Source organism: Dendrobates tinctorius, unplaced genomic scaffold, assembly GCF_039654945.1.
Source record: "Dendrobates tinctorius isolate UK_male_01 unplaced genomic scaffold, ASM3965494v1 ptg000038l, whole genome shotgun sequence".
Classification (NCBI taxonomy): Eukaryota; Metazoa; Chordata; class Amphibia; order Anura; family Dendrobatidae; genus Dendrobates; species Dendrobates tinctorius.
In genome coordinates this window covers 32,850,442-32,873,534 of record NW_027361706.1, presented here as the reverse complement: position 1 = coordinate 32,873,534, position 23,093 = coordinate 32,850,442, and the positions used below count along the sequence as shown (strand labels likewise).

Below are 23,093 nucleotides of genomic sequence, written 5' to 3'. Positions count from 1 at the left end.
TTTTTTTTTCCTGGATACTTTTTTTTTTCCTTTGCAATACATTGTTTAAATTGTCATTTGACTAAAAGAAAAAAAGGAATATAACGTTCCATTAGTATTTATACTAGAGATTTTTTTACGTAATGTTGACTAGAGCTAATTCCCTCTTCTGATGTGGGCCGTTTAGGTGCATTTTAACAATCAGCATTTCTTCTGACTGTAAGTGAATTTTCACACTGTGTTCTTATCTTGTATTGAATAGCTCATTATTATGGAAAACGTCGTGGAAAAAACCTGAGCAATCCTACAGGCATATTGCGCAGTATAGAGGCAGCCCTGAAGAAGCCAACTAAGAGGAGAAAGAGAAGGAAACAATTCTTCGTCCACAAGAAGAAGCGCTCATCCAACTCTATAGAGAACACTCCTGTTGGAAGTCCCCAGGTAAATGTATTTTCCTTCCCAAAAACATCAATCCTTTTTAATGACATAATGACATCATATACTGATTTTATTTTAAGGGCGTAGGCAGAGAACTGGCCAGCGGCTCTCCCTACCTGAATGTGACAGCTTAATGTATCTCTATGCAGCTGTCACGCTCTGGTCAGGGGAGCCGCCGGTCAGTCTGTCCACCACTTTCAAATCTTGTCTTACTCACCCTTGATTACTTGCTTTTCAGTGGGGGTTTGACTCATGGAACCAGAACTGATTCCACACATGGTACTCTAAATGCCCCATCAGATGGAGGGGTGGCCACTTCTTTGTTGTCTTCAGGATGATGGAAAATCTGTGCACTGGGCTTGGCTATCCCTGTCGGTACCATAGACCATAAATAGAGCATTTCATAGCGGTGTACCCAGGATTGGTTGGGGTCCCAGCAGTCTGACCCCTACTAATCTGCAAGTTATCACCTATCTAATGGACTATTCTTCTGCCCTTAACCACCTTTTGTATTGGAGGCAATGTAAGGAATCTTGGTCAAGAGATTTGAGGGTGAGAATAGCACCACATGTAACACTATTTTTGCTGTAAAAAAAAAAAAAAAAAAATGTAATTCTGCTGAATCCAGACTGACCCCATTGTAAGTTAATAGGGTGGTTCAGTGGGGTGACACTAGTATCTGTCTTGTGACGTAACAGAAGCCATGATGCTGATGCGAGCATAGCCCGTACATTTCATGATAAAACACTGTGAACCTACACAGTAATCAAGACCAAAGAGCGCAGCAGACTACCAGGACATTTTAGAGCACTTCATGCTTCCCTCTACCGACAAGCTTTTTGGAGATGGAAATTTCATTCTCCAGCAGGACTTGGCCCCTGTCCCCGCTGCCAAAAGTACCAATACCTGGTTTACAAACAACAGTATCGCTGTGCTTGATTGGCCAGCAAACTCGCCTGACCTTAACCCCATAGAGAATCTATAGGGTATTGTCCAAGAGGAAGATGAGAGACACCAGACCAAACAATGCAGAGGAGCTGAAGGCTGCTATCAAAGCAACCTGGGCTTCCATAGCACCTCAGCAGTGCCACAGGCTGATCACCTCCATGCCACGCCGCAATGATGCAGGAATTGAAGCAAAAGGAGCCCCGACCAAGTATTGAGTGCATTTACTGAACATACATTTCAGTAGGCCAACGTTTGGATTTTAATATCATTTTTCAAGCTGGTGTTATAAAGTATTCTAAATTACTGAGATAATGACTTTTGGGTTTTCATTGGCTGTAAGCCATAATCATCAACATTAACAGAAATAAACACTTGAAATAGATCACTCTGTAATGACTATATAATATGAGTTTCACTTTTTGTATTGAACTGAAATTAACTTTTTGATATTCAAATTTTGTGAGATGCCACCTGAGTTATTCTTCATTTATATCAATAATCTAAATATTTCTTTCTTCTCTAGGGAAGTGGTGAGGAAGAGGAGGAGGACGATGACGAGGATTACTCCCCAAGTGAAGAAAGTGCCCAAGAACCTCATGAAGGCTCAGAAATATCAGGAAAAGGGTCATCATCAGCCTCACCCACCCGGAGTGAACAATCACTTAAGTGTGAGAAGAAAAGAAAACATTGGATGCTCGAAAGTGACAATCTGTCAGCTAAGGTATGGTGAATGCAAATTCTTCACAATAAAGCAATCTGAGTTTTGGGTTATATTTTCATCATTGTTCCATCAGTTTTTACCATCAGTGTTTTTCACATATATGAAAAAATAAATTAAAAAATTGTAAAGCTTTTTCTGTTCATTGCATTGTTAAAAACAAACAGCACAGGTGGCATCTGGGTGCAACTATGATTTTCAGACTCCTAAGTGATCAGTGACTCAGATTAAATATGGACTTTTTTTATACATCACCTATAAAGATGAAAACAACAAGAATTGTCATAAAAACACCCACTTTTTTAACCTCTTACCGACATATAACGTACTTGTTCGTCATACGCCAGCTTCCAGACCACATCTCTCCCTGCAAATGAAAGCTGACCTAATCAGCCGCCATATGCCTCCAACAGCCGCGTGTGGATTGGAGCTTCGCTCGCGGCTGCTAGCCTGTTAAATCCCGCTGTCAGTCTGACAGAAGCATTTAGTCCCTATAGGGACTATTCAATCCTGTAAAAAGTGGAAAAAAAGTGTTCAAATCACCCCTTTTTCTGATTTAAAAATAAACCATTAAAAGATATTTGGTATCGCTGTGTTCGTAAAAGTTTGATCTATTAAAATATATAATAGATCCAATCAGTAAATGACGTAACGAAAAAAATCGAAACGCCAGAATTACGTTGTGTTTTTTTTTTTTTGTTTGTTTGTTTTTTTTTAACTTTTTTTTGAGGGGCTGCTGTTACATTGTAATAAAATGCAGTAAGAATCTATCCAAAAATCTCATCTACCCCCCAAACGGTATCAGTAAAATCGTTGTCTCAGGGCACAAAAAATAACAGCGCCATAGCCTGAAAAAATGAAATTGTTTCATGTCCCAGAAAATGTCGACAAAAGCAGAAAAAAAAAGTTCTTGAAAATTTTCGAACCTTTTCACCCCTTAAATAAAAAAAAAACTATACATGTTTGGTATCTGCGTACTTATACTGACTTGGCGAATCATATGGCCAAGTCAGTTTTACCATATAGTGAACATGGTAAATGAAAACAACAAGACAATTGTGACTTTTTTTTTTTTTTTTTTGCAATTTCAACGCACTTGGAATTTGGATTCTCCCCCCCCCCCCCCCCCTGCTTTCCAGTGGAATGAGTGATGTCATTCAAAAGTACAACCCATTCTGTAAAAATCAAGCATTCATACGGCCATATTGACGTAAAAACAAAATGGTTATAGCTCTTGGAAGAAGGGGAGGAATAAATGGAAAATGGCAATGGTGTGAAAGGTTTAAGGATCTAGTGCCTCTAAGCAATTTTTTAACCTGAGTTGCTTTTAAAATAATTGACTAAAGTGTCTCTTTTGTGTACGTTGGGTTTAGGCGATAACAAACTGTGATACTTTGCAGGATATCCGTATTGAGCTGAGGGAACCCTTGGCACTGAAGGAAATTCCGATAGACTGGACTGTTGATGATGTAGTGGAGTACATCAAGTCCACAGATTGTGCTCATCTTGCACGACTCTTTCAAGAGCAGGTAAGGATGACCTACTAGTTATAGGATTACTGCAGGGATACTTTTAGATGGGCAGGTGCATTTGTTTTTTTTTTTTTGTTTTGGCACCCTGCCTTTTTTGCTGATAATCAGAACCAGAAGGAAAGCAACATGAAGGCGCACACAGTCGGCCGTATTTCTCGTGCAAGGATTGCATTGCACGGACTTGGCCGTCAGGTCTCCAGACCTGAGCGTCACAGCATGATGTATTTCTATGCAACTGTCACGCTCCACTCAGGAGAACCGGCGGCCACGAGATATTTGTCTGTGCCCTAAAAGTAGAGCTGTCAACTCCGGCAGTATGTAGGGGAACCGGAGTTTGTTTGGTGTGTGTTATCAATGCATCTAAAGGCTTCCATAATTATAAAGAAGCAATGTATAATTCTTTTGTTTTTAGTTAATGGCACATGATGGCATACACACTAATGATATATTTGCAGCATTTATCTAATCTGTCCTTGACATTTAAGCTTCTGGGTGATTGCAACTTAGAGGTGAACCAGGATTTTTAACCCCTTTACCCCCAAGGGTGGTTTGCACGTTCATGACCGGGCCAATTTTTACAATTCTGTCCACTGACCCTTTATGAGGAAATAACTCTGGAACGCTTCTATGTATCCCCGTGATTCTGACTTTGTTTTCCCGTGACATAGTAACATAGTTATTAAGGTTGAAGGGAGACTTTAAGTCCATCTAGTTCAACACATGTTGTGCTTCATGATAGTGGTAAAATTTCTTTGATATGACTTGCGTTTTATTTGTGGAAAAAAAAAAAAAAGAAATTTGGTAAAAATTCTGAATACTTTCCAATTTTGAATCTTTATGCCCTTAAATCACAGAGATATGGCACACAAATAACTTAATGAGTAACATTTCCCACATGTCAATCTACATCAGCACAATTTTGTAACCCCAATTTTTTTTATTGTTAGGAAGTTATAAGGGTTAAAAGTTGACCAGCGATTTCTCATTTTTACAACACCATTTTTTTTTTCTAGGGACCACATCACATTTGAAGTCACTTTGAGGGTCTATATGATAGAAAATACCCAAAAGTGACTCCATTCTAAAAACTGCACCCCTCAAGGTGCTCAAAACCACATTCAAGAAGATTATTTAATCCTTCCAGTGCTTCACAGGAGTTATGGAATGTTTTTAAAAAAATGAACATTTAACTTTTTTCACAAAAGATTTACTTCAGATCAAATTTGTTATATCATTTTATTTTACCAAGGGTAACCGGAGAAATTGGACCCCAAAAGTTGTTGTACAATTTGTACAGAGTACGCTGAAACTCCATATATGCAGGTAAACCACTGTTTGGGCGCACGGGAGAGCTCGAAAGAGAAGGAGCGCTGTTTGACTTTTTAATGCAAAATTAGCTAGAATTGAGATTGGACGCCATGTCGCATTTGGAGAGCCCCTGATGTGCCTAAACAGTGGAACCCGCCTCAAGAGACACCATTTTGGAAAGTAGACCCCCTAAGGAACTTATCTAGATGTGTGGTCAGAACTTTGAACCCCCCCCAAGTGCTTCACAGAAGTTTATAGTGTAGAGCCGTAAAAATAAATATTTTTTCCACAAAAATGATGTTTTTGCCCCTAGTTTTTTATTTTCCCAAGGTTAACAGGAGAAATTGGACCCCAAAGGTGGTTGTGCAATTTGTCCTGAGTACACTGATACCCCATATGTGGGGGTAAACCACTGTTTGGGTGCATGGCAGAGCTCGGAAGGGAAGGAGCACAGTTTGACTTTTTCAATGCAGAATTGGCTGGACTTGAGATCAGACGCCATGTCGCATTTGGAGAGCCCCTGATGTGCCTAAACGGTGTATACCCCCCAATTCTAACTCGATCCCCAACACACCCCTAACCCTAATCCCAACTGTAACCGTAACCCTAATTTTAGCCCCAACCTTAGCCCTAACCCTAATGGGAAAATGGAAATAAATTTTATTTATTTTATTTTTCCTTAACTAAGGGGGTGATAAAGGGGGGTTTTATTTATTATTTATAGCGGGTTTTTATGTTTGGCAGCTGTTTATTGCAAAAAATAGTTTTTGCATCACCACATTTTGAGAGCTATAATTTTTCCTTTTTTTGGCCCACAGAGTCATGTGAGGTCTTGTTTTATGCGGAGCGAGCTGACGTTTTAATTGGTACCATTTTGGGGCACATTACACTTTTTGATCGCTTTTTATTCCGATTTTTGTAAGACCGAGTAAGTAAAAACCAGCAAATCAGGGGGCGTGGCTATGTAGCAGACAAGAGAGGACGCTTAGAGAGAGCTCCTCAAAATCCTGTAATATCCTGACTCTGGACACCTTTTTATGCGGCTAAGGCCTGTTTCACACTTCCGTTTTTTCAAATCCGTCAAAATCCGTTGGTTTCCGTAAAAAACGGATCCGCCATTTTTTTGCAGGATCCGTTTTTTTGTCCCATAGACTTCCATTAGTGGTTACCGCGGATCCGTCAAAAAAACGGATCCGTTTTTAAAAAACGGATCCGTTTGCATCAGTTTCCGTCAAAAAAACGGAAACGGATCCGTTTGGCGGACACAAAAACGGAAGTGTGAAACAGGCCTTACCTGCGGCCATTTGGACCCCCCTGGACTTCGAGATCCCTCCGGTGACCCGCAGGAGGGCGGGTGGCTCTTGTAAGCGGGCGGCTGGGGAGATTGGAGCGGGTGGCTGGTCCTGCTCCTCCACGAGGCGGCGGCCATCTTGGGACGCGCGGCTCAACTGCTGAGAGCCGCGGCGCCGACTTACATTGCTGCTCCGCTGCTCGTGCAGTGAAGACACCGGCAGATAAACAGAGGGGACGCGCGGTGAGTGCCCTGCAAGATTGGGCCCTGCGTGATACTTCCCCTCAGCTCCATCCTCACTGCGCCGGCTAGCGCCATTACTGAGGGAGGCTCTGAGAACCCTCCCCTGCTGCTGCTGTCTGTGAGGGGCCCCCTCTCCTTCCCCTGGCCACAAAGACCTTTTCTGGTTCAGTGCTCATTGCCCTCATAATTCCATATAGCCACCTTTCTATGATCTGAACTATGATCCATTAATAACCCTGCTGTGACTGCCCTCTGTGGTGGCAAGTGTTCGAGACGTGCATTTCTGGCTACTTGGCTAGATTGCATTACAGCTGGCCATGAGTCGACTTAAAGGGCCGGGAGTGGCAGAAAAGCTAAGGGAGTTTGCAAGACCTGATCCCTCCGAAAGTGCACGACCTCATAGGAATACTTCCTCCAAAATTCAATGCAAAAATTGCTCTTCTGGGGGTGAGGAAGAGATGGAGCAGGAGGAATTGACTCTTAGCCTGCATCAGTTGCTGAGATGCTTGTTTATCTCTCTGACTAAGACATCCCTGGCCGAGAAAATAGAGGATGTGTACAGGGAGGTGGGGAGACTACGCCAGGATATGCAGGCCATGAAGGGACGTATTACGGAGGTGGAGACGAGGGTGTCCAGGGTGGAAGATACCATTACGCCTATGGAGACCAAGTTAACGAAGGTGGCGGGTTCTATGAATGCTTGGAAGAAAAAGGCGGACGATTTGGAAAACAGGATGCGCCTAAATAATATCCGCATTATTGGTCTACCTGAACCCTCGGAAGGTCAGCACCCTGAGCAGTTTCTGGAGGATTGGCTTAAGACCTCCCTGGGAGATAAATTCTCCTCTGTGTTTGCCATTGAAAGGGCTCATAGGGTCCCTACAAAATCCCTGCCTCCGGGAGCCCCACCTCGGCCCTTACTGACACGCATCCTCAATTGTAAGGACAGAGATGCCATTCTGCGCCTCGCACGACTAAAGAGTCCCATCAAGTTTAACAATGCTGTAATATCCATTTTTCTGAACTTCTCCATGGAGTTGCAGAAGCAGCGGGCACAGTTCATCGAGATTAAGAAGCGGCTCAGAGACAGAAACATTATGTATTCAATGATCTATCCGGCCCGGCTCAGAGTTGTTCACGGAGGTACTTCTATGTTTTTCACGGATCCTGCGGAGGCGACTGAGTGGCTACGATCCCACGGGGGATCCCCAGCGAAGGAGCCATGATATGGCGACTGTTGATTGAGATCCTTTTGGGTAAAGGTCTAATTGGAGCTCTCTCGGCGAGTATCCAATTACCAACAATACCGGACACTGTGTGCAGTGATGGTATCCCCTTGTTTATTTTTTGATAGGGGCGAGAGACTATGCTCCTATATTATTAGGTTCCTGTTTTGTTTTTTCTTTCTCAAGGATTGTAGTTTTTGTAGTTATTTAGGTAAATGCCGCAGCCAATGCCAATTTTATTCTCTAGGTGATATCTCTGTTTGGGTACCGCGATGCAACATATTTGGATAGGTGGGAATGGGTTCTGAGCTGATTTGTATGACCTGGAATGTTAGAGGAATAAACCCCCCCCAAAGAAAATCAAGGTGTTCTCACAAATTAGACAATATCGCCCTCATATTGTGGCTCTGGTTGAGACACACCTGACCAGGGATACGGTTCGGTGTGTGCAGAAGCCGTGGGTACAGTGGTTTATACATGCTTTTCACACTAGTTACTCGAGGGGAATCTCATTGTTAATGCATAAAGTTGTTCGGTGGGAGATCAGAGAGGCCCGGAAAGACCCTGAAGGACGGTGTGTGTTTGTGCATGCGCTGATCAACTCTCAGAAAGATGTTATTTTGTGTATTTACAACCCTCCTCCGGCCAACATGTCAATTATCCAGAAGGCATTGAGTTTCGCCCTGAATTACCCGGATGCCCACGTCATTTTTATGGGAGATTTTAATTTGGTTATGAATAATCATCTGGATAGGTTGAGACTGGGTGATGGAGTACAGAGTGGGACCCTCCCCTTGGCTACTTCCCAGCTATCGCAATTTATGGCGGGTAGTGGGTGGCTGGATCTATGGAGAATATGTCCTCCTGAGGCAAGGGAGTATACTTGCCATTCCTCCACTAAACGCTCTGTCCCGTATAGACTACATTTTTGGATCCAGCAGCCTAGCAATATGGGTTGATGGTATTGAACATGGCAACGGGGGGGGTTTCGGACCATAGTCCGGTTGTTCTTAAGCTTAAATATGGGCTATCGACTAATAGGACAACATGGAGGCTGAACCCCTTTTGGCTGAAGTTGATAAAATCGCCAGATAGAACGATCGATCAGTTGCGTTGCTTCGTCTCGTCCCACCCTGAACCCCGAGATATTAATCTATTTTGGGATACTATTAAAGCTTATCTGAGGGGTTGTTTATCCTCTACGATCTCTTATATTAAGTGGGTGACATCGGGGGAGGATGGCGAGATGGAGCGACGTCTGAAAGATTTGGAGGCAGCCTACATATCTAATCAAACAAATAATAATAGGGTAGAGTGGTTGACTGCTCAAAGGCTATATACTCAATATATTGACACTAAAACCAAGCGTAAATTATTTTTTGCCCGGCAATCTTATTTTGAGATGGGGAATCAAGCAAGTAAATTTTTGGCCTATTTAGCACGACAACATAATACAACCAATACAGTTTTGCAGATTCGCAGTCCGGATGGTACTTTAGTTTCTTCAACTGAAGAAATTCTGAAATGCTTCTCTGATTATTATAGTTCATTGTATAACTCAAAAGCTGATAGTGATGGCCCGGAGTGTTTAAATTATCTGTCAGATATGGAGTTTCCCACATTATAAGCCCCCCCCAACAGGCCTTTATGGATGCTGAGTTTACTTTGGAAGAGGTGGAGGATGCCATAAGGGATGTGGCCTCTGGAAAGGCCCCTGGGCCGGATGGATTTCCTGTTGAACTGTATAGAAAATACCAGGAAATACTGGCCCCCCTTTTGTTGACGGTGTTTCGTGAGATTTGGGAGGGAGGTTGCATGCCGGAATCCTTTTATGAGGCCAATATAATAGTTCTTAAAGAGGGGAAGGACCCTCTGGATTGTGGATCTTATCGACCCATATCATTGGTAAATGTAGATTTATAAGATTTTTGCAAAAATTTTGGCCAAAAGATTGAACTCAGTCATATTGGACCTCATACACTCTGACCAAACTGGTTTTATGCCTGGTAAGAGCTCCTCCATTAATATTAGACAGGTCCAGTCGGTGGTCCAATATAGTTCTCTGGTACCGGACAACGAATGGGCGTTGACATCGCTTGATGTGGCCAAGGCCTTTGACTCTTTAGAATGGCCTTTTCTTTGGGCATGTTTGCAGACGTATGGTTTTGGTGATAAATATCAAAAATGGGTCAGTATTTTATACATGAAACCCAAGGCCCGGGTCATTGTAAATAATTCCATATCTGAGCCATTTTCACTGCATAGGGGAACTCGTCAGGGGTGCCCCCTCTCCCCGGCTCTGTTTGCTCTTGCTATTGAGGCATTGGCAATTCGCATAAGATCTTTCCCTAACATAGCTGGCATAGAGATAGCGGATCAGACAGACACCATAGCCTTATATGCTGAAGATATGGTGATATTTATGGACAAAGCAGGGGAAACCCTGACAAAAGTGATTGCTATTATTAATAAATTTGGTAAATATTCTGGCCTCGATATAAATTGGGAGAAATCCGCTCTGATGCTTCTCTCACATGCTCCAATGCCACGACTTGAAACTCTTTCCCCATTACCCATTGTAACCAGTTTTAAATACCTGGGTGTCCATATTTCTCAAGACAGTAAATTGGATTTACAACTTAACATATCTCCATTATTGGAGATGGTCAAAGCTAAATTTATGATCTGGGGTAAACTTCCACTGTCTGTAGCCGGACGTATTAATTTAATTAAAATATTACTCCCCAAGATTAGCTATTTTCTCCAACACAGTGCTGTAGTGGTGCCCAGATCCTTTTTCGCTAATCTGAACTCTCAGGTCACATCCTTTATTTGGGAAAAAAACAGGCCTAAGCTTAAACTATCCACTCTGCAGAGACCCAAGAGGGGAGGGGAGGCGGCATTACCAGATTTCTTTCTGTATTATCTGGCTGGGCAGGCCAGAGCCATAAGCACATGGATGCCCGGCGGCCGCCTCCCTAATTCCGAAGATCATCTACTTGATGCCGCACAAATTAGTTGCCCGCTGGGTTTTTTGGAAATGAGGCAAGCCAGTGTCTCACGATTGTTGCCCCTGCTCCGTCTTGCACGATCAATATGGAAACAGGTAAAAAAAGTGGTTGGATTTGCGGATATTGTGGCTGAGATGCCCCTGTGGAACAATGGCTATCTCCCGATGCTACTTGAACATCCATCTGCCGAGTTTTGGGCTCAGTATAGTGTCTTTATGATAGGCGATCTGTATGATCATGGAACTTTGATCTCTTTTGAACAATTACAGATTACTCGCAATGTCCCGAGGTCCCAATTCTTTCGTTATTTACAACTAAGGTCGGCTTTTCAGTCACACATGAGATGTATGGGTATGGATAGCACTATCTTGTCTCTACCTTTGATAGGGATCCATAAATCACAGGGCCCCCAGGGTCTCCTCTCTTCTCTGTATACGTATATGCTGTCAGTGGGGACAAAATCTACCATAGACGCCATTAGGAAGAAATGGGAAAGGCTCATCCCAGATACACAGGAAGAGGAATGGGATGAAATTCTAGAGTCATCGATCAGAGTATCTCCATCTGTTAACAGGATGATACAATTATATATTATGAACCAATCATATTTGATTCCAACTCGACTCTTTAAGATGGGCCGATACCAATCATTGGAATGTTTGAGATGGCATTCCGTAGATGCAGATTTTATCCATATGATTTAAAGTTGTCCTATCGTTGCACAATATTGGAGGGAGGTGACATCACTATTGACTTTTCTGGTACAAGCTCCTGTTCCCCTTGAGCCGCTGGTTTGTTTATTTGGAGTATGGAATGAGGAGACATGGGGTCAATATGTTGGAATTTTCCTAAGGGAGACACTATTTATGGCAAGGAAGGTTCTGGCGTTGCGATGGATGGGGGGTTCATCTCCTTCTCTTGGATCCTGGGTCAATTCAGTGAATTCAGTTATCCCATATGAACGTACGTTGTATCAGAACAGAGGATGCCCAGGTAAATTCGAAAAGATTTGGGAGAAGGTGGAATTCCTCTCACCTCACTCTGTAGAGTGGAGATATCACATAAATAGCTAATTAGGTGAAAGTACGCTGCGGAGTAGCTTTAGTTTTTGTTCTTGTAGGAATTGTCATGGTTTAGAAGTTAGGTAGATTTCATTGCTGGAATAACAACACAAGGTCATTGTGATTTAATAGGCATTATGCTTTATTTTATTTGCATATAACTGATGTGTACATTTTACTTTACTTTTTAATGTCATAGGAAACATGCATATTTTGTATTATGCTTGACGTCATGAACCAATATGTGTATTGTGCACCTGTTTATGGTTCAATAAACGAATTTAAAAAAAAAACAAAAAAAACAGCAATTCATGAATTTCTTTTGGGGGGTAGCGTTTGGTAAAACTGATAAAGCAGTTTTATTCTTCGGGTTAGTACGATTACAGCGATACCTCATTTATACCTTTTCTTTTATGATTTGGCGCTTTGATATACCGTATATACTTGAGTATAAGCCGAGATTTTCAGCCCATTTTTTTGGGCTGAAAGTCCCCCTCTCGGCTTATACGTGAGTCATATACGCCAGGGGGTCGGCGGGGGAGCGGGGGTGTCAGATCATACTGACCCCCCCCCCTGGTGCGTCTCTGCAGCCCCCCTGCTTGCCCCATGGTCTCAGGCTCCTTCCTTCAGCGGTCACGTGGTACCGCTCATTAAAGTCATGAATATGCTCATATTTATGACTTTAATGAGCGGTACCACGTGACCGCTGAAGGAAGGAGCCGGAGACCGTGGGAGAATGGGGCTGCAGAGACCGTGCCAAGAGCGGGTAAGCATATGCAATATTCACCTGTCCCCATTCCAGCGCTGCTTGCCGCTGTCTGCCGCGTCCTCTGTTAGTGACATTCAGGCAGCAGAGGGCGCGATGATGTGGTTAGTGCGTGCCGCGCCCTCTGCTGCCTGAACGTCACTGACAGAGGACTCTGCAGACAGCGGCAAGCAGCGATGGAACCCGGACAGGTGAATATCTCAGGTGCCGGGTCCTGAGCCAGTGGTGACACCGGCACCTGGCCCCCCAGCGACAGAGATGTGAGTATGTCGTGTTGTTGTTTTTTTGTTTGTTTTTTTTTTTTATTTGCAGCAGCATATGGGGGCATAATCAATGGAGCATTTTATGGGGCAGCATATGGGGGCATAATCTTTGGAAATCTGAAATATAATCCTTCAAGGGTTCTCAAATAAACTCATATATTAAATCCCTAAAACGATACTTTATTGTTTAAAAACCACAAATGTGGTACACACCAGAAAAAATGTGACAGAAGTTGAAAATTAGTGTTCAAACATAGCCCACACTAAGGTAACCCCTACGAGTCCCTAATTCGTTACTAAGCTGTACCCTGCCTGGCTGCGGAGGTTGGCACCCTAAGGGGGGAACGTTGTGGCGCCCCCGCTCACGATGGCTATCCCTGGGGGCCCTAACAAACCCTACAGCCACTAGTGGTCCCTTCTACTCGATACAAGGGAACCCCTAATTCTAGACAGAGATCAACCTACTCTATAGAGGACCCTGTGTCCCAAGAAAAGAGGTTAAAATAAATTTAGAACACACATGGCATTAGGTGGTCATATTAAAGTCCCACAAAAAAGCAGACAGCCATAAGGCAACCCAGTGGGATAACTCAGTTCAAATAATGCCTAAATCTTGTACAGACGATTCATAACCAAGAGAGGCATCTTTTACATTGACTCAATAATAAGCCATAGCCCAAAAAGATGATTGAAAAATGACTATAAAGGCCATCAACAGTCTCACACTGTTAGAAATATATAGGGAACGCAGAGCTGCAACAGCGGTACTTATCTGCGTTTGTCGCCATCTGCCATCAAATAGTTAATGCCTCAACGCGTTTCGCCTTCCAGGGCTCATCAGGAGGCCTGATGCTGCGATAATTCGTGTCCCATAAAGGTGCAAATAGCTTACCGATGTTCCATACTGCTCCACTCTTTAAGCCTGCCGCGCAGAGCCTAAGCTCCGCCCACTCCAATCCCATTGCATCTCTGAGCACCACCCATTTACTGCTGCCCCAATCGGCTAACGGATCTCTAATGCACCGTCATGATGACCAATCACGTGTCCTCACACACAGGGTTCCCCAGAGCTCTCCAGTCATCCTGGCTTAGATTGGTTACTGCACCTGGCGTGCATACAGCGTCACTGCTGACCCACCAGTCACATGTCCTTAGACAGAGAGTCTCACGGCAATCACCAATCACTGCACCCCAGACATATTGTCATCTCTGAGGTTTAACCCCATACACACAGTAAACGCTCCACTGACCAGGCATATATATCCACATCGCTATATTTGACCTAAAGAGCTCATGCCTGACGATCTCATTTAATATGTTACCTACATTACATTGATAGTTAGCGTTTTGCTCGGTATATAAAACCGCATCATAACCTTCAGCAATGTGAGCAGGCGTCTATAAATAGCTACCTCAATATATGTAATCAACATATGACATATAATCCCATGTTAGACAGTCTGCTTAAGATATGGTACCTGTATTAAACTCATACTTCGCACAGAGCTAGATATAAATCGCGTCATAACCTTTAATAATGTGAACAGGCGTCGATATGCAACTACCACATCAAATACAAGGTATCCGCTCTCCCAGAATAGTCACTGTGAGAAATATGTGTATAAATATCTTACTTCTTACTATCTTCAGACAGTATACGCATTCTAAAGATGATCCCAACCATAGATCACTTAAATATTATAAATATGCGACTGCCCCATCAGAGTAATGTAGTGAGGACCTTATTAATAGGCAACAGGGGTTCAAATTAAAAAAGCTCATAAATCCTATAGGGATATATATCTACGGCAGTAAAGAGGGACTTTCTATATATCCAATATTCCACGACAATACATAGAGATTCCACTATAGCAGGGAACCAACAGAACAAAACCCAGGAGGCTGGTATCCTCCAGAAAAGGAGCATATAATTCAATTGTGGCTCATAAGAAACAGGCATATGACAGTTGCTCATTCAGCCCTCTCGGTTCGAGTGACTCCATCCTGAATATCCATTCACACTCTCTCCTAAGAATCACTTTATCCACATTCCCTCCTCTTGGGTTCACATGGACTACCTCTACAACACAGAATTTTATGTCACCGGGGTCACCTTTATGACACATCCACATGTGCTTAGCAAGCGGGGTTTCTCTTTTGTGTCTGATGTCTCCAAGATGTTCTCCCACTCTTCTTCTGAATTCTCTCCTGGTCTTACCTATGTAATTTTTTGGGCATGAACATGTAGCCATATAGATGACCCCTGCAGTTTTGCAATTTGAGAAGTCACGTTGAAAAAACACCCTACCAGTGCTCGCACTGCAGAAAGACTTCCCCGGTCTCATATATTTGAAAAAACTACAGTCCCCGCATTTAAAGAAACCACATGGTCTCCTGTCTAGCCAGGTACCACCAGCCAATGGTCTCCTATATTGGCTGTGGACCAACATGTCCCTAATTGATTTACCCTTTCTGAAGGTAATATTGGGACGCTCGCCAATTATATTTTTCAAATCTGGATCCAACCTGAGAACATCCCAATGCTTAGATAGGACCTTTCTGACCTCCTGATGGTTAACATCAAATGTCCCAATCACTCTTATTAATTCTGTCGAGTCTTCAGTCTCACGTTTCTGCAGCAATTTAGCCCTGTCTGCTTTTCTTGCAAAGTCATACGCAGTGTCAAGGACATGTTGCGGATACCCCTTGTTCTTAAACCGACAAAACATATCCCCAGCCTGTTTTTGGAACAGGTCATTCCTGGAACAATTCCTCCTCAACCGTAGGAACTGTCCCTTCGGAATGCCTCTCTTAAGGGGGACTGGATGGTGGCTCTGCCAATGTAACAAACTATTTGTACTCGTAGGTTTCCGAAATATACTTGTAGAGATGCCTCCCATCCGATCTTTTTGGATTTTAATGTCCAGGAATGGTATTTCCGTTTTCTGAATTTCTGAGGTAAATCTCAAGTTGACACTATTTTGATTCAGCTCTCTCACAAATTCTTCAAATTGATCTTTATCCCCTGTCCATACCATAAAGACATCATCTATGAACCTGTACCACATAGAGATCAAGCAGTGCCACCACTTCTCCTCTCCTCCAAAAACAATGGTCTCCTCCCACCAGCCCAGGAACAAATTTGCATACGAAGGGGCACAGGGGCACCCCATCGCGGTGCCCCTGAGCTGGTGGTAGAATTTGCCATCAAAACAGAATGCATTGTGGGTCAATATATACTGCAAAAGAGAGGACAAAAAATTGTGCAAAACCCTATGGCCTCTTATAAAGAGGAACTGCAGTTGATCCTCAATGGGGCCTTAGCAGAGGGTGTGGTCTCAAAGACAGAATTTGATTTTATTCTTCCTAAGTTCCCATTGGTGGCCACGTTTTATGCATTACCAAAGATACATAAGGGCCTGAATCCCTTGAAGGGGAGGCCGATTGTATCAGGAGTGGACTCGTTGACACAAAATAGTGGCCTGTACATTGACCAGATACTACGCCCCTTTGTGGTTTGTATGCCGTCATACTTGAGGGATACTTCAGATCTACTGCTAAAATTGGAGGGCGTGCATCTGGAAGGGAATGCTTGGTTGGCTTCCATTGACATAGAAGCACTTTACAGTAATATACCACATGATGTAGGCATTAAAGGTGTGGGACACTTTCTTAGTCAGAGGTCAATAGCCTGTAGAGGGCACAATAATTTTTTGTCCTCTCTTTTGCAGTATATATTGACCCACAATGCATTCTGTTTTGATGGCAAATTCTACCACCAGCTCAGGGGCACCGCGATGGGGTGCCCCTGTGCCCCTTCGTATGCAAATTTGTTCCTGGGCTGGTGGGAGGAGACCATTGTTTTTGGAGGAGAGGAGAAGTGGTGGCACTGCTTGATCTCTATGTGGTACAGGTTCATAGATGATGTCTTTATGGTATGGACAGGGGATAAAGATCAATTTGAAGAATTTGTGAGAGAGCTGAATCAAAATAGTGTCAACTTGAGATTTACCTCAGAAATTCAGAAAACGGAAATACCATTCCTGGACATTAAAATCCAAAAAGATCGGATGGGAGGCATCTCTACAAGTATATTTCGGAAACCTACGAGTACAAATAGTTTGTTACATTGGCAGAGCCACCATCCAGTCCCCCTTAAGAGAGGCATTCCGAAGGGACAGTTCCTACGGTTGAGGAGGAATTGTTCCAGGAATGACCTGTTCCAAAAACAGGCTGGGGATATGTTTTGTCGGTTTAAGAACAAGGGGTATCCGCAACATGTCCTTGACACTGCGTATGACTTTGCAAGAAAAGCAGACAGGGCTAAATTGCTGCAGAAACGTGAGACTGAAGACTCGACAGAATTAATAAGAGTGATTGGGACATTTGATGTTAACCATCAGGAGGTCAGAAAGGTCCTATCTAAGCATTGGGATGTTCTCAGGTTGGATCCAGATTTGAAAAATATAATTGGCGAGCGTCCCAATATTACCTTCAGAAAGGGTAAATCAATTAGGGACATGTTGGTCCACAGCCAATATAGGAGACCATTGGCTGGTGGTACCTGGCTAGACAGGAGACCATGTGGTTTCTTTAAATGCGGGGACTGTAGTTTTTTCAAATATATGAGACCGGGGAAGTCTTTCTGCAGTGCGAGCACTGGTAGGGTGTTTTTTCAACATGACTTCTCAAATTGCAAAACTGCAGGGGTCATCTATATGGCTACATGTTCATGCCCAAAAAATTACATAGGTAAGACCAGGAGAGAATTCAGAAGAAGAGTGGGAGAACATCTTGGAGACATCAGACACAAAAGAGAAACCCCGCTTGCTAAGCACATGTGGATGTGTCATAAAGGTGACCCCGGTGACATAAAATTCTGTGTTGTAGAGGTAGTCCATGTGAACCCAAGAGGAGGGAATGTGGATAAAGTGATTCTTAGGAGAGAGTGTGAATGGATATTCAGGATGGAGTCACTCGAACCGAGAGGGCTGAATGAGCAACTGTCATATGCCTGTTTCTTATGAGCCACAATTGAATTATATGCTCCTTTTCTGGAGGATACCAGCCTCCTGGGTTTTGTTCTGTTGGTTCCCTGCTATAGTGGAATCTCTATGTATTGTCGTGGAATATTGGATATATAGAAAGTCCCTCTTTACTGCCGTAGATATATCCCTATAGGATTTATGAGCATTTTTAATTTGAACCCCTGTTGCCTATTAATAAGGTCCTCACTACATTACTCTGATGGGGCAGTCGCATATTTATAATATTTAAGTGATCTATGGTTGGGATCATCTTTAGAATGCGTATACTGTCTGAAGATAGTAAGAAGTAAGATATTTATACACATATTTCTCACAGTGACTATTCTGGGAGAGCGGATACCTTGTATTTGATGTGGTAGTTGCATATCGACGCCTGTTCACATTATTAAAGGTTATGACGCGATTTATATCTAGCTCTGTGCGAAGTATGAGTTTAATACAGGTACCATATCTTAAGCAGACTGTCTAACATGGGATTATATGTCATATGTTGATTACATATATTGAGGTAGCTATTTATAGACGCCTGCTCACATTGCTGAAGGTTATGATGCGGTTTTATATACCGAGCAAAACGCTAACTATCAATGTAATGTAGGTAACATATTAAATGAGATCGTCAGGCATGAGCTCTTTAGGTCAAATATAGCGATGTGGATATATATGCCTGGTCAGTGGCAAAAAAAAAAAAAACATAGAACCCTCAGAGATAATGTAGAGACTCAATAACAAGCCCTAATATCATGTGTCCCTGCTACTTTTTCTGTGGGTTCCACGATCCGGGCACAAATGTATTTGCGGTGCTGGTTGGTTCCTCAGTTGGGGCTGGTTTTTCGTACACTGGAGCAGAAGCATGTCCTTTGATCTGAGTTCTCATGGACTCAACTGCATGTTTGCCTTCGGTGTGTGACATGGCCTCGTCAATCTTCAAAAGTTGCTCTCCTTTGGCGCTTATTTCCTTCCTTAACTGTTCATTCTTGAGAATTTCCTCATTTGTCGGAGGGTCTTTCCTTTTTCCTCTGATCCACGCTTCCCACTCTGTAGGAATATGTCCAGTCTCATATAGGTACTCTTCTTTCTGCACAGGATCCACCATCCTTCTAGCTCTAATTGCTTGGCCTGTCCATGTCCTCTGCTCGGGCACGTAGTAATACTTATTCCCGTACTGGTCCGTGCCCATGTGGTGCCTCACTGTCCCCAGTGTCCTCTGCAGCAGGGAGCGCAGCTTGTCCATGATGTGTGAGGGAGTAAACAAGGAAGACACAGAGCGTGCTCTACCGGCAAAATCAAACTTTTCGGATTTTGGTGCGCACGGCGCACCGTCAAAAGTGCGCAGCGCAGGTCAAAGCGCAACTAGCGCACGGCCTGCGCACGATCTGCGCACCCTATGCTAAAGATAGGGTGCGCCGATCGCAGGCGCCGCTGTGCGCTAGGAGGCGGCGCTACAAGCAAGGGGCGGGCACGCCGGGCAGAGAGCCGGCTCGGGGGCGGAGCTACCCCCGGCCGTGCGTGCGCTTAAAAAGCGCTAATGTGAAACCAGCCTAAGTGATCAAATAAATATTGATTTTTTTTTTTTTTTATATATATTTTTTCAATTATAAAAAAGTTTATTTTATTCTAAGTTTTACACTGTGTCCAACTTCTATAGCATACAGATCTGTATGCAATAGAAGCTGTCAGCGCTGCAGTTTCTATACACTAACCTGAGATACTTCCTGACATGCATAGGAAGTTTCTCAGCTCTGGAGACCCGGATGTCGTCATGACGACATTGGGTCTCCATGGCAGCGATCTGCCAGTTCCGGAACGCTGCAGTCATGTTTGATCGCAGTGTCCCGGGGGTTAAAGTGCCGGGAGCGATCTGTGACCGCTCCTGGCACTTAGTGCCAGGTGTCAGCTGTGAGAATCAGCTGACGCCCGGCCGCACTCCCCCCGTGAGCTCGGCCAATCGGCTGTGACGTACTATCCCGTCCATGGGCATTAAGTCCCAGGTAACATGGACGGGATAGTACGTCTAATGGCAGAAAGGGGTTAATATTACCATATTAATTTGTAAGGAAGTGTCTGTAGGTATTGACCCAATAGCACAACATATATGCTAATGTTTTCCCAGCAGTAGCAACCATGTAGTGGACAATCCTGTCATTTGTCCATGGAGGGAGGCACTTTATTCCATTTAGGTCTCATGCACAGGACCATACTGTTCGAAAAAAAAATGAACAGCACTTAGACCAATGTTATTCAATGAGGCAGTGCAGATGACTGATTTTTTTTATTTTTCACCTGACCAAATCTGCATGTGAAAAAAAAATTGCAGCGTGTACAAATTTCCTCTGTGAATTGGATGAGACTTGCGCATTCAGTTCTGTGTGTGTGTGGAAAAAGCATCGAATGACCCAGTACACCATCCAATTATGGATGCATTGCAATTCTGTAACATAGGAAACTTAAAGTGGTCCTGTAAACAATTAAAATCTGCTTCTGTGAAAAAATGGATTGCATATGGACTGCACACGGATGACAAGTGACAAAAAGAAATCATCCCACACTTGTTGTTGTTGTGTTTTTTTTTTTTTTTGTTTTTTTTATATATGGTCGTGTGAACCTATCCCAGCTTTCCTCTTCTGAGAGGGCGTCTTCCCAGTTGTGGAAGCCAATAAGGCACATGGAGAAATGACTGTTGGGCTGGGACATTCTACTTTTACATATACTCACTTTTAAAGCAATATACAAATGGGCTAAAATGCATATATATACTGATAAGCTCTCAGCCACAGTGCCACTGATCAAATGATGGTTACTAACATTAGTGGGCATGGAAAATATAAAGACATGGAAAATATAAAGTCATGGATGAAATTCCTCTTTGGTACCAAGAGAACTAGAACTCTAGCACCACCTTTAGGAAGCAGCTATCCTGAATGCCAAAATCGACACTTTAACAAGCCTTGCCATATGAGTTGGGATGAAATTCAAACCAGAATCTCAATATTGCAAGGCTTGTTAAAGGGTCAATATTGACTTTTAGGATGGCTGCTTCCAATAGGTGGCGATAGAGTTCTAGTCCTCCATCTCTCTGAAGAGGCAACTTGCATATTTAATTTTCCAGAGGTGCATGCATGGCGTATAAATCTCCTCACTGACATGCCAGGCTTGGCTTGACACTTCCCAAGGAGAAACGTTACCCCTTAGACCTCTTTGCTAGCACATATTCTTACTGTGACAATCTGGCCATAGTAACCTTTTTTGGTCTTCTGTTTTGCATCTAGGAAATTGACGGGAAGGCACTCTTGTTGCTCAATCTACCTGCTGTTCAAGACTGTATGGAACTCAAGCCTGCCATGGCTATTAGGCTGTGCTACCACATTGAACGAGTGAAGCTGGCGTTCTACCAAAGCTTGCCTAGATAAAGTATCCCACTGTGGAAGAGTGGACATACATTTTTGGTCTGACACAGCCCTGGCGTTCTGTGCGAGCCTTAAGTGAATTGCACTTTTTATAGATGTGTCACTTGTTTACAAGTCCTCACGCTTTCTCCATCCTAGGGTTGGGAGTATGATGACATTGCTACCGATTTTACCTTTGGGTATAGGTGTGGTGACTACACCTGCCATTACCATGGGTTATTAGGCCCGTGATCTGCAATGCAGTACAGCAAGCTGGGTGACATGTTGTAATAAGTGATGAAGGTACCCCAGAACCAGCCATGTTTTTTCCTCTGTTGATTTTAGACTTCTAGAAACAGTGATCATTAATATTTGTTAAAGGGACAATGTTATGATATAGATCTGAAAACATCCTTGGGATGGTTAGCTGAGCTCTTTTCTGTGTTAACTTTGCACAAAGTTATCATTTTTTACTTGTACTTTTTTTTGTATATACATTTGCGTCTATTATAAACGTGTATATTACTAAATTTATATACAAAGATGTCAAGCGTTTTTTAAATTATTAACTCTAAGCAGCAGTTTAGTCAGTCTGGAACTGAATCCTTTCTTTCAGCTTTCCATAAGGAAAATACTTGATTAAGGTATAGCGTCCTTTTTTTTTTTTTTTCTTAAAGTGTTGTAGTACTCTGAGTTAGACCGGATTCACAAATCAGTATCTCACACTTGGCCATGTGTCTGCAGACCCAAACCTGACCCACTCGTATATGCCAATGACTTCGGGTTGGGAGACCATCAGCCGGTCTATGTCACTGTAATGTGGCCCTAACTGGGAAGGGGGTGGGTGTTATTTAGGACACTCATCAGAGTGTATACTAACTACAAAAAAATAGCTTTCAGCACTGTTTAATGCACAATTAGTCCTGTGTAATACTTTTTTTCACCTGCGGAGGCACTGTAGTGGGTGCTGTTGCTTGCTTCCAGCTTTCCACACATTCTACAAATGAGTTTATGAAAAGACTCCCTCTAATGTATTGGGGTACATTCACATGTAGCAGAAATAACGCAGCTTTATAATCCATAGTCTAATATTTGTTTATCCAAGTGGATAAAAAAAAAAAATTAAAACTGCAGTTTTTATTACATTTTGTAATGACATTAGAAAACAAAAAAGTCCAACGGTTACAATCAAGTGGATAAAATTTTAAAGTCACAAGTGCAAATTTAAATTTCACAGAATTTCTTTTTGAGGATTTGCAATTTATGTTGCGTAGTGGAAGGAGTGCCTGCCCGGTTATGCCAGTTTATTCCATTCCCTCCATTTGTAAAAGACAAGTCTCTGTAATTGTACATATTTTGGGGTTCTGGACGGAGCCGTGCATCGGTTGTATTGTCTACACTACATCAAAGTCCAGGAAGCCTTGAAAGTTTAAGAACAGTCTAGACCAGTGGTTCCCAAACTCCAGTCCTCGCGGACCCCAACAGGTCATGTTTTCTGGATTTCCTTAGTATTTCACAGGTGATGGAAGTATCATCAAGGCATCACGAATTCTCTCACATGTGTAACACTATGGAAATCCTGAAAACATGACCTGTTGGGGTCCGCGAGGACTGGAGTTTGGGAACCACTGGTCTAGACAAATGGCACACGTGTGCTCTCATTCCACTTGTCTTGTGGCAAAACCCTTTAAGCAGCCTGGACCGCCCCAATCTCTCCAGTTAAAAAGACCCAGTGATATATACATGTGTTATTACATGAAACTACAATGGACTTTTAAAGACTAGAGTTGGCGCAGTTCTGTGCCATCTGTGCTACCTATGTGATGAGGCTTATTTATAGAACCCATTGATCTTTAATATATATTTAATTTATAT

At 42.9% G+C, this 23,093-nt stretch overlaps 2 protein-coding genes across 2 annotated transcripts in view; one reads left to right on the top strand and one right to left on the bottom strand.

Annotated features, from left to right (window-relative positions):
* The window catches only part of SFMBT1 (Scm like with four mbt domains 1), a 145,939-nt gene extending 123,163 nt beyond the window's left edge, over positions 1-22,776 (top strand). The window contains exons 18-21 of the mRNA XM_073574374.1: positions 242-420; positions 1,889-2,086; positions 3,484-3,612; positions 21,102-22,776. Of these exons, the coding sequence (XP_073430475.1) occupies positions 242-420; positions 1,889-2,086; positions 3,484-3,612; positions 21,102-21,242 (647 nt within the window). The 3' untranslated portion in view covers positions 21,243-22,776. The remainder of the gene's footprint in view (positions 1-241; positions 421-1,888; positions 2,087-3,483; positions 3,613-21,101) is intronic.
* Positions 18,520-19,112, bottom strand: LOC141088327 (NADH dehydrogenase [ubiquinone] 1 alpha subcomplex assembly factor 2-like). Its single transcript, XM_073574375.1, has one exon. It carries the CDS (start codon positions 19,064-19,066, stop codon positions 18,587-18,589), a length of 480 nt encoding a protein of 159 aa, XP_073430476.1. The 5' UTR covers positions 19,067-19,112; the 3' UTR covers positions 18,520-18,586.
* Positions 22,777-23,093: the final 317 nt, after the last annotated feature.

Coding starts and splice junctions, on each gene's coding strand:
- LOC141088327 (XM_073574375.1), bottom strand. CDS start 19,066: ATGGACAAGCTGCGCTCCCTGCTGCAGAGGACACTGGGGACAGTGAGG.